Source organism: Mytilus trossulus, chromosome 5 (assembly GCF_036588685.1).
Source record: "Mytilus trossulus isolate FHL-02 chromosome 5, PNRI_Mtr1.1.1.hap1, whole genome shotgun sequence".
Classification (NCBI taxonomy): Eukaryota; Metazoa; Mollusca; class Bivalvia; order Mytilida; family Mytilidae; genus Mytilus; species Mytilus trossulus.
The window spans coordinates 17,349,683-17,362,213 of NC_086377.1; the positions used below are offsets into that span (position 1 = coordinate 17,349,683).

The 12,531-nt window shown below is 31.4% G+C and overlaps 1 protein-coding gene across 1 annotated transcript in view; it reads left to right on the plus strand.

Moving 5' to 3' along the window:
• The first annotated feature begins 569 nt into the window (after positions 1-569).
• LOC134719467 (von Willebrand factor A domain-containing protein 7-like) overlaps positions 570-12,531 on the plus strand; it is a 28,830-nt gene continuing 16,868 nt past the window's right edge. Inside the window, exons 1-11 of the mRNA XM_063582457.1 lie at positions 570-711; positions 1,543-1,615; positions 2,844-2,926; positions 3,317-3,502; positions 4,479-4,697; positions 5,419-5,538; positions 6,638-6,805; positions 7,401-7,516; positions 9,213-9,372; positions 11,423-11,499; positions 12,338-12,491. Coding sequence (XP_063438527.1) covers positions 681-711; positions 1,543-1,615; positions 2,844-2,926; positions 3,317-3,502; positions 4,479-4,697; positions 5,419-5,538; positions 6,638-6,805; positions 7,401-7,516; positions 9,213-9,372; positions 11,423-11,499; positions 12,338-12,487 — 1,383 coding nt within the window. The 5' untranslated portion in view covers positions 570-680 and the 3' untranslated portion in view covers positions 12,488-12,491. The remainder of the gene's footprint in view (positions 712-1,542; positions 1,616-2,843; positions 2,927-3,316; positions 3,503-4,478; positions 4,698-5,418; positions 5,539-6,637; positions 6,806-7,400; positions 7,517-9,212; positions 9,373-11,422; positions 11,500-12,337; positions 12,492-12,531) is intronic.

Below are 12,531 nucleotides of genomic sequence, written 5' to 3' on the forward strand. Positions count from 1 at the left end.
TAATCTTGTAAATAACACGTTATTGAATTGTAATAACTGACAGTTGAAATACCGAATTAATCAGAAGAGTAACACTTCGGATAGGTGTTAAATCTGGCGTAGACCGTGTTTACCTGGGATGGTATATAAACCTTGTACTTTGAATGATCACACTTTTAATCAACATTAAATTTACAGAGACTAACCTTCTACATTGAATTTATATTTCAGGGGCACTATCAACTGTACTTGTTAATCCATTTCCTTTTCTTTTTATTTTCTAAACGATTAACCCATTCCACTTAACTATACGGACAACTTTTTTTAACGAGTGCGTTGTTTTTAATTTAAGTAAAACGACAAAAAAAACAATCTTATAAACAAACACAATCAGAATATTGAATAGTTCGCCAAAACAAATTTATCATTATGAAATAAGTTATAATATAACAAAATTTGATTCAAAAAAGTTTTGAATCATTCGTAGTGCACAATGCAGTAGTATGTTTTCTGCTCTACGGTTTCCAGCAGTTATTAAAGTTTTCTATATACTAGTATATATAATTACAGCACATAGCAGTATGATTTCCTGTAGGAGCAAACTTCTTGAACGCAAAAGGGACTTGAACGAACTACGAAGACAGCTTGGAGAATGTTTGTATACAATTCAATCCTTTTATAGCAATACCAACTGGGTTGAAATGTATGGACCGAAGCCTTATTTGGATTTTGGTAAGATAAACATTTTCTCACTTTCAAAATAGACTTTTTTAATCAAGTATTAAATGATTGATTTTAATAAAGCTTTAACGACGTCGTAGAGGTTTTACCAATAGTTATTCGAAAATGAATTAACTTTTATTACGCCCATCACAAATACGTCAATCTATTATGTCACGAAATTTGGAATCAGTCAACAAATCAATACACTAATCAATCATTCAATTAACCACTGATATAAACTATCAATCCACAATCCCGAAAATTACGTGCATTTAAAACTGTATATGAAATAACGTGCTGATGGAGTGTTATGTTTATCAGGGATTTATTGCACTAATTGTGCATTTACGTTTTGTATTTGAGACTTCACTAAATGTTCATATATTACGTGTATACATGCATGTGTTTTCATTTGGTAGAAAATCTATATTGAATACTTTTTGGGCAAGCACGTGCAATTGACCATGTTTTCAACTGATGAAACCGTTTGTATATTCAATTGTTATACAAAGTTCATCGGTTACATATAACATTAAAAGTTTTAATTGTGAACAAACAGCCCAAAGCAATGCAAACATTCTTAACATTTAAGTTCCACAACGGGTCGCACGCATACTGTCAACATTCTTTACCATACACCAGACTGATGTAAAAGTGAAGCAATTATATCGTAACGCTAAGTGTAAAATATGGACGAACCTAATAACTACCTATGTTAAAATGAGCATAGAGCGTTCCATGGGTGAATTATTTCTTAAGTTTTTTATGTTTTACACCTGAAATCTTCTCAAATAAAACGTGTCTTCTGTATGTATTTATTTTCTGTGGACAATGTTTAAGGTATTAAAGGAAAACAACTAATGGAAATAGCCACCCAAGAGGAAGATACTTGTATAGACGTACAACACATAAAGTAAGTGAAAGTCTTAAAAAAAGAATAATTTTGAATCATATTAGTTACGTATTATTAATTTAACAATTGTATTTTTTAATAATTGTCAGGCTCTAGTATAGCTCTAATGCTATTTGTTCGTAAAACATATGAAAAGAAAGATGTGGTATTATTGCCAATGAGACAATTCTCCACAAGAGATCAAAATTAGACAGAAATTAACAACTATAGGTCATCGTACGGCCTTCAGCAATGTGCAAAGCCAGTACCGCATAGTCAGCTAAGAACAGCCCCGAAATGAGAATGTAAAACAATTCAAACGAGGAAACTAACGGCATAATTTATTTTAAAACAATACAAGCTTTTTTTAAATTGAAAAGTAGGTATGCGTGCCAAAAAGCCAACTGTTTATTCAAGTCACAATTTGTAAAAGTTTAACCAGTATAGGTCAAAGTTGCTTGACACAGAACAGAAACCAAAAAAAAGGACAAAAAAGTAATAACTAGACTAGTGTTAAACCATTTAAACAGGAAATCCAATTGTCTATTTAATGTTAAAGAAGAAACGAGAAACAAAATACAACTAACACTAAACGACAGTTTCATGACTGCCTGACGTACATTATAGGACGGGTGCACACATATTCAGCAGTTTTAAACTTGTAACTAGCGTAAACCTTAAACCCATTACAAAATTGTAACAACACAACATTTTCCAAAAGACCAAATGAGTGAAAAAGTATATTTAAACAAAACGCATTTGACTAACAGGTCGAACAACTGATGTTCTTTAACCCTGCTGACTGCCATTGGCGATTGCCAAAAAAAGTTGATCACAGGTTGTAACAAAATGGATCTTATTATAAATTTAATACGTCACAGAAAATTTTTTTTATTAACTTGTGGACAGGATGTTGTGCCACAAACATTCGGTGTCAATATTTCTTAAGTACACCATATCCGGATTTCGACAATAAATGTCTCTTCAGTGATGTTAGGGATCGAAACGGTATTTGGAAGGCCATATAAAAAGCACCCTCATTTTTAGAGAAAGTACCCTCATTTTTAGATTAACTCTTGAATTTTAAGAGTCAATATATAGGATGAACGGATCATATAAACCGGAGGGAAAATATGATACATGCCCAAACAAAAAATATAAACGAGTCTATATATATATATATATATAGCTATATTTCTTTACATGTCTCTGATCTGATGCAATCCATATTGAAATATTTATCCTGTAGTAAAGGCTGCAAAGATAACATGTTAGTGGAGAACAAGCTGACAAGTGGCTACCATCATGGTCGGGGAAATGTTAAACCACCAAGTATGTAAAGTTATATTAATTGTTGTTCAATTTAAGTATAATTGCGGTGTGTGTTTTCAACAGTTATCAGTGTAATGTACAGAGGGTAATTTGTAATTTGATTCTTTTGCTCTTAGCAGCACTATTTGCAAGCAGGTAGTACAGATGATGTTTTCGTTTTTTTTCTTTTCCGTCTGTTAACATATACCTGTTCGTTTTACTGGATTTTTAATTGTTCATTTCATTTTCTGTTTTTTGAACATTAACATTTTTTTTTTATATATTTACCACATGTTCATTACAAAAAGTGTTAAGAGTATAGGTTTTTACTGAATTTATGATTGCGTGTTTCATTAATGTAAACGTTGACGTACGTGTTCAATCATACAGATTTGCAATGTATTGTTTAAGGATCACGGGGTTCAAAGACAGGAAAATGTAGTCATGGTGGACCGGCCGATACAAGTCGACGATTGCCAGCGAAGTGTGGAATTAATAAAGATACAACAATTGAGAGACTTTCACCACATTACCATCTACACGACGAAGCTTATCTCGCAGCTGTAGCTGCTACAAAACATTTTTTAATCGATAAAGGTAAGACAAAAGAAGGGCGAAAGATACCAGAGGGACAGTCAAATTTATAGATCGAAAACAAATTGACAACGCTATGGCTACAACACAAAACAGTGATACAAACAGACAAACACTAGTACACAAGACACTGCCAAAAACATGGGGTTGATACTTGGTGCTACGAAAGGGTAAGCAGATTCTACTCAGCATGTTGCACCCGTCATGTTGCGCATGATATTACAAACCCTGAAATAGTCTTATTCGGCAGGTCACATTAGTAAAGTCTTATTCGGTAGGTCACATTAGTAAAAAGGGACGGGGATTGTAAGAATCCTTAGTACTTGGGTAATAACAATACCTTACATTCTTTTCTTCCAACGATTAGATGTAAGAAGAGGATAATAGCAAAAATCAATATGACAAGATGCACCTCTTCCGGTTCACCGAACCTGAATTCATTGAGAGCCCTTTTGATGCAAATTCCACTTTTAAAGAACTGTAAACAAATGTATTTTATTCGTTTAGTTAATTTAATGTCTGAACATTTGGAGGTATTAATTAAATTGATGTTGTAAACGTGTTTGCATTATCTGCATTGGAATTAATGAGAACTACTTTTATCTCTATATGTTGATCGGAGAGCAAATCACTAAAAGCACGATCAAAAGTCGTTAGTTTCATAAATAATGTACGCCAAAAAACTGGTGATCAATATGTTTCCACGTGGTTGTCATCTCCGTGCATGGATTAGAAGTTCAGTCAGAATTTTAGATCAAAGGTGATAAAAGGGATAAAACAAAGTAAAAGCACAAAATACTACACTCCAAGAAAAATTCAAAACGAAAAATCCCTTATAAAATGGCAAAATTCAAAAATAAATGGCATAAACCATGCTCAAATAAATAAATAGAATGGACAAGAACTGTGATTTTCCAGCCTTGGTACAGTCGTTTTTTTTTATGTGTACTCTTATTTTAATTATCCTTTTTCAAAACAGATACAGGAATTCTTCAACACCTCGGGAACGAATTATTCGATTTGCTTTTTCATATCAAACAACGGAGAAAAGTATCTTTGTCATTTGCTGTTGATTATTCTGGATCAATGGCATCAGAAATAGCCGCAACAAAAAATACAATAATTGAACTTGTAACAAGTACACTAGGCTCTGATAATGAACCAGCAAACTACGTGTTATCTTTATTTAATGATCCGGGTAAGTTTCACATGATAATTATAAATGTTTTCTTCTAATATTTCTCCATCTGCTTTGTTAGATCCTTTTTTTGATATTATTTCTAGTAAAATTTAAATTTCTTGCAACCAAATTTTTTACGTTGCATAAATAAAATATGAAAAAAAACAATTGGTTCTCGAGCCCGACAAGTCGATGCTAGAAAAATACTAATTTTATAAAGACTGGAATAAAAATAATAGAAAATTAAAGAACTCACTCATGGTAGCGGTAAACAAAAATCATTGAATCATTTGTATTGACATTGATGCTTTTTAACAATTTGTTTTCGCTCGTGATATCAAAATATGAAATATAAATGCACAAACCCATGGGAAATGAAAAGAAAAAAAGTCTACGGTGCCATGAGTTTTTCGATTGTCAATAAAATGAATACGGCATTTTTTTCAACTGTGAAAGCTTTATACATATGATTCTGTTTTTGCTGTTCTATTTACCCCTTTGATAATATTGATAATATTATTATTCAAAAATGAATAAACAGAAATGCATTTTTACCAACAAAAAAATGTTTTATCTTAAGTAATTACCTTCTAGGGCGTACACACAAAATTGTCAGATATCAGAATGCAAGGTCTTATGAACACGATACTGACTCAGTCGCATCATTGCATACACTTATTTTTAACTGACTGTTCAGCAACAGTATGTTAATTTCTATTTCTTTTAAACATTACTTTAGCTTCTCTAAATAAGGCCTACGTCTTTAGTAGTGGTACAGAAATGATACAAGCCATATCAAATGTATCAGTTCATGGAGGGGGTGATTGTCCAGAACTAGCAGCAGCCGGAATATTAAATGGTAAATACATGTATTATAGTACCTAAAAATAAGATTTCTTTTTATTGAAATTTACTATAAATAATTCATGTAGTCCCATTAAGTTCAAACCTAATACGCATATTCATCTTGATTTTATATGTTAATGTAATATATTGCAAGGTGTGTTTTTGGAGCGGAGTTAAATTCAAATTAACCCATTTAATTATTCCTTTTTAATCTTTTTTCAATATATATAAATTTTATTAAGACGATTAAAACTATTATACTGATCTCATTTGTTTTATTTTAATAATGTCTGCCATAACACTCCATCAATTTTTCATTTGATATTTCGAGAGAGCAATGAACCTTAGTAAGTAGTGCCGCGTAAAAAACAGTTAACAATATCTTGTTGTTACTTTAATACTATACGTACAAATGTAGATGTAAGATTATATTGCCCATAACATATGGTGGGAAAGAATATTTAAAGTATTGAATTAAAATAGAAAAATACTCTGTATGTTTCTTAACCCCTACACAAAAAAATAAAAACGGATCAGAATTGGCAATGGTTGTAACAATGTATAATCAGCATTTGATTAACAAAATCATTTGCAATATTTATATTTATTGTACCATTATGATTTAATCGATCATACAAGTGTAAATTAACTTTTTATACTTTGTGTACAATACTGTATTATGTAATTTCACATGCTTCATCTTGAAAAATAAAAAAATTACAAAAAAAAGTATACCGCGTAGGCCAATACTTTAGCTTATTTTTCTCTTGAAAACATCATGATGCACCAAAATTCAAACTAATAAAAAAAATGGTATTTAGGATTACATATATCGCTCTCATGTCAATTTTATTTGAATTATTGTATCTTATTTGAATTGTTAAAATAAAGAAGTTTTGAAAAGGCTTGTTATCAACTCTAACAGTGTCTAACTGAAACAATACACAATTCGCCTTACATAACTTCATGGTTCTTGGTAAACGTGTTTCTTTCTATACATAGCTACAACAAAGCTAAAAAACTTTGCGATATCTTCTACCACTGCAGCAAGACGTACTTATCACATGTTTGTTAGATATTATTCTATAAAGGAGTTGAACTATTTCTTTTAGCAATTGAACTATCTTTACCCGATTCCACCATAATAGTTTTCACTGATGCTGATGCAAAAGATGTAAACCTGAAACCAGAGATAGAAACAAAAGCTGCATTAAAACAAATCAAGGTTACAACACTTAAGACTGGCCTATGTAGAAGAAGAAAGCGAAATGCAGATTCAGGTAAAATACCATTTATATGCCCGAAATGAAAATGTCAAATAAATCAAAAAGGAGAACGAACGGTCTTATTCATGTACAAAAAATGAAAGTAAAACAAATATGTAACACTTAAACAAACAACAACATCTGAAATACCGGACTATGGACAGGCACATACATACAGAATGTATATTTTACCACAAGTATCCATTTAAAGAAAACAGCATCATTGCTGATGAAATATGTTAAAATATTCTTTTTATAGTAATTTGCAACACGTGGTGGCTGTGATTTATGTCTTAATAGACAAATTTGACCCTTTTTGCAATATGGCTGTACTAAATGCATATATCTTTTCAATTAGATATAGATACACAATATGTAAAAGTAAACCATTATAGGATAAAAAATTACCCTCACTACAGAGCCTTGGCTCACATGCAACAGCAAGCTAAAAACGGAAACAATAAACACTTATGAAACACATTTACAAACGACGGTCACTGAAAAACAGGATCCAAGAAAGCATATTTGGTGATTTTAGTTCAATGTTTTCAAGTTTTGAATAAGATGTACGTTAAGTCAATGTTCTAATGATCCTGAATTTGTCATTTAGCTTACCGATATCGACGTGACACAACCTTCTTTGAGAGTGTAGCAGCTATCACTGGCGGAAAGGTTTATGATACAAATAAAACAGATATAGGGAATGTTTTAGATGAAGTTATTAAGGTATTCTGTATTGATATGCAATATAATTTGCAATAAATACAATAGAACGCGTATCGCATGTTTTAATATAATATTCAAAAATTAGTGTAGATAAGCATCGACAATTCGAGAAAAAAGTTGAAGACACAGCTAATGTTTGTTCCCCTAGAAATACTATTAAATTATATCTAAAAACGACATCCTTCATTATTTAAAAGTATTCCAGATACTCGTTTCATCGTGTGCTGTGTAATAATTTTGCATGTTAGGAAAACATTAAAGACCGATAATCATATCACCTGTGCAAGTGCTGACGAGAGTATTGATAATATGACCTTTTAGTTTTATTTGAATTTGTTGTAATGGGTCTGTTTAACTTTGCATTGTCAACGTATATTTGTTCCACCTTACAAAAGTTCCAGTGGAAACTTTTGTATAAACAATGTCATAATACCTGTACCCGAAGGCACAAATATTCTGTACTATTTATTCTGTTAAGAACATCTACTGTAATATTTATTCATGTGGAAATAATATTCCAGAATATTTTTTTCCATTTGGAACTTATATTATAAAGGAACTTCTATTCCGTGACAGCATGACTAAGTCTCCTTAACTTTATGTAGATATATACTAAACGACATTAAAAACGCAACGCTCATTTTGTTGATTTTTTTATCAAATCTTGTTTGATTCTCTTACAGTTACTTTTCATGCTTATCATACTTCTTTATCTTTACAAAAACATCAAATTCTGACTAACCTGTGGTTATTGAACATACCGAATTTTTGAAGTCGCACAAATTGCTAAAGCAAAATTTGGGACCCATGAAAGATTGTTTCAGGCTTTTTTTGCTTTGTTCTTTCAATCCTTTGCCGCACTTAAACCATTCAAAAATTGTTGCATCTCCTTATTGCCAAGACTGAAAAATAAAAAACTGAATCAGCCCTTAGAAATACTGCAAAAAAGAAAACATAAACGTCATGCAACCATACTGTATGACTTCAGAAACTCGTCTTACTGTTCTTCCGACAACGATTCAAGTAGACAAGATTTTTTGCTGACAATCAATAAACAGATCAACATGTAGTGACAATGAAACGTTAACAAAATTTGATTGCGCAACGTCATTTTCCAGACATGTTTATGGCCTCAACGTCAACTGCTTATCAGAATCGACTGAAGGAAAACCGTTTAGGCACTCACGTTCCAACCGCATAATTGCCAAAACCAATTAATGGGTGGAAACAATGCAAAATCAAAGGCGTTTAACAAAACCAAAAACATTTCAGACAGAATTTGTTGACCTTTCTGACGATCATTTTAGTGTTTGTAACAAGCAGTCATCGCTTTTGACGGTGACCCATTCATTCAAAAATAACACCAAAAAAAAATCTAGTGTTGCGTTTCTTAAGTCGGCCAGAATAGTAATCAAAAAAATATTTGAAAAAGCAATTCAGAACAAGAATACCAATATAATAATTTGAATGTCTCATACATTTCAGTGACTTTAAAAAGCAAAATAAAAGAATTGAAAAGTTTTCCTATCCCGTTGTATTTATTTTATTTTAAATATAAGTATATGTACGCTACATTTTAAATTTTTATTTTCGAATGGTGGTTTTAACTATCTCATATTCTTTTTTAACAAGTTTAATAGCTTCCCTATTTTCATTCACTTAATAGCTTTATGTATATGGCATTTACTTTTTTTAGGAAGTTTTTCCAACGTCAGAGGTGTTATTAGAATATTTTACATGGAAATCAGAGGAAAATCAAACCAGAGCTGTCTTTGTCGACAAATCAATGCAAATCCTGAAAATTGTTATCAAAGGGGCAACGAGGAGAGAAGAAATTGATTTTGAATATCCAAATGGTAAACTTGTTTTTTGTAATTTCACTCAGGAAGAAATAAACATGGTATATTTAAAAAAAAAAACGAATTTCATGAATGACTCCTGCATACATGTATATTAGTGCTAAAATAATAATAGCTAGTAGGGCAGTTTATGTCGGACACATCAGGAATCAACAATCTTGCAATATGTCTACTCGTGAAGGAATGCATTATGTTTTAATGTCATGCAAGCTCAACATTTTTTATAATAGTATATTATCAAAGCCCAGACAATTTTCGAAATCTTTATCAAATGTTTTTAATTCTTTTTGCAAAATTGATAGTTATGAAACTAAAGTTCACATCAAAAAGCTACGATATGCTATTCAAAAAATCACGAACGGATATAGTAATAATTTTTACAACTTACAGCTGTCTTTCCATATAAGACAAGCATTTAAAAAATTGCTATAAAAAGCATTGTAGGTATTGGAGCTATCTTTGGTAATCTAAATTCTAATGTAGCGTGAAATGTTGAAGATAGTATTAGAAGACAGAATTTTAAGTCGAAAATCTTTTAATTTTATTGAGACATTGGTACAAAGCTCCTATATTGTAGGTTTTGATCTGCGTTATTTTTATGAATATTTGCATTCAAAATACGGGTAGGTACTGATTTTCACTTGCCATGATTGTCTTTTATCGGCATTATCAAAATCTAATTTTCTGTTAACAAAACTTTGAATTTTTCGAAAAACTAAGGATTTTCTTACCCCAGGAGTAGATTACCTTAGCCATATTTGGCACAACTTTTTGGAATTTTGGATCCTCAATGCTCTTCAACTTTATATTTATTTGGCTTTTTAACTATTTTGATCTGAGCGTCACTGATGAGTCTTATGTAGACGAAACGCGCGTCTGGCGTTTAAAATTATAATCCTGGTACTTTTGATAACTATTAAAGGATTGTCAGAGTGATTTATCTCTTACTGTTGAAAGTATTTGTTATATCTTGACATGTTCATTGTTGGTGAAATCTTTGGACCTTATTCTAACCGTTTATGTAAAAATCGCCAAAATTGTTATTTCAATAAATGACAAAAAAAAAATCAAATCACGAACGACTCTTTTATGCAAAAAGACCATTATAAGCTTTTTTTTTTATCTAATGATACTGAAATATGTACATTTAACAGAGTGAACAATGTTGTATGTGCTGTATAAAGTGTACCATTTTATATTGCGCTCGTCTGAATGATTATTTTGGTTCGGGACTTCCGACTTGTCAGTCAATTAATTTCTGTGTTGACCAATAACACGACACATTTATGAAGGCTATACCAACAATGGAAAAAAATAGAATACATGTAAGAGCAGTATCGTATTGTTTTGTTTGGCATTTTTTAACAAATTAGGGTTCAGAAATTAAATCTTGTATCGACTAGAGCTTTTAATGAAGTCTTTAGTATAGTCGTATGAAGTTGTATGAAATCGTATGATGTCACAGAAAATTAACGTTCCTTACTGATGTATCAAAATCATCAGATTTCCGAATATTTGTTTTTAATCGTAAATAAATCATGCTGGTTGTCAATGATTGTTGTTATATAATTCGCATACTTTTTTCTGTTGAACATGTTGAAAATGATTATGAGTAAAGTTTCATGAAGTACAAATTGGTCCTCTAAAGCATCATATTCAGGGCCGCAGATGATTTACTTTGATAAAAAATCCAAAATATTCACAAAGAAAATCATGGGAGCCCTATACATCTATGCGCGATAAAATTATCTATAGAAATCGCGTTCCTAATATACATCAAAGGTTTTTGTTATTAACCCCTCTTCCCCCACACCCATTTAAGAACATTGATAATGAATTGAATTGATAAAAGTATCCTTACATTGTCGGACTAAGGGTTAACATTTTGGTACATTAAATAGGCAATATAGAATGTTTAAAGATACAAGAAAGCATAAGCAAATAATTGATTTTTCTCAAAGAAAAGAAGACAATAATTAACGTATAATATGCATTTTTTTTTATGAAAAATGCTAAAATGTGACTAGTATCATTTGTTGTGTTACAGGGACAAGAGAGACATTTTCAACACCTACAGCAACACGTATATTAACGGATAAAAACGATTTAATTATGTCTATACAGGTAAGTTTTATTCAATTTTGTAAATTATTAATAGACAGTACTTAACAAAGGATAATCATGAGGTTAGTTAAAATATTAATAAAAAGTTATCTATAGTTGTATGTGTCATTTTGGTCTCTTATTGTCAGTGGTATCATTGGCAATCATACCACATCTTTTTTTTATATGTACTGCAGGGTTTGTTACTCGTGCTGTGTTGATTCAGTAGAATGGTTCCCGTGCCTGTAGTGTAAGCCCTTATACTTTTACAGTTAGGGTTTTTTTGCTTGTGTATAAGTTTATCCCCGCCACATTATTTATGTATGTGCCTGTCGAAAGTCAGGAGTCCGTAATTCAGTGGTTGTCGTTTGTTTATGTGTTATGTTTTTGTTTTTCGTTTATTGTTTGAAGGCCATTAGTTTTCTTGTTTGAATTGTTTTACAGTGTCATATCGGGGACTTTTATAGCTGACTATGCGGTATGGGCTTTGCTCATTGTTGAAGGCCATACGGTGACCTATAGTTATTAATGTATGTGTCATTTTTGGTCTCTTATGGACAGTTGTCTCATTGGCAATCATACCACATCTTCATTTTTTTCTATATCAAACTTAGTTTCTCGAGACAAATACAAATTTGAAGTCAAAATAGTAAAAAGGAACAAATGTTTCAAAACCCGATAGCAATTCGACTTCAAATCAGAGCCCAATACCATACCAGAAGACTCGGAGACATACTAAATTTAGGATTTTATGCTTCTATGTGTTTTTTTAACGAAGAATATTTCCGGAATGTCTTTATCAGTCATGTCAACGCTACACAAATTCTCTTACAATAAAATAATTTTATATTTATTTCAGAAGCTATCTCCAGGAATGTATTACTTACGTAGAACAAAAATGTTATCTTACAAAGTGAACATGACAGCTCAAAGCTCCATTGAGGTTGATGGTGAAATAATTGAAGAGAACGTAAATGGATCATCGCTATCAGTTGAGGGATCCCCGTAAGTTGGTAATAATACTGGTATTCTCTTGTAAAAGTCAATCTATGA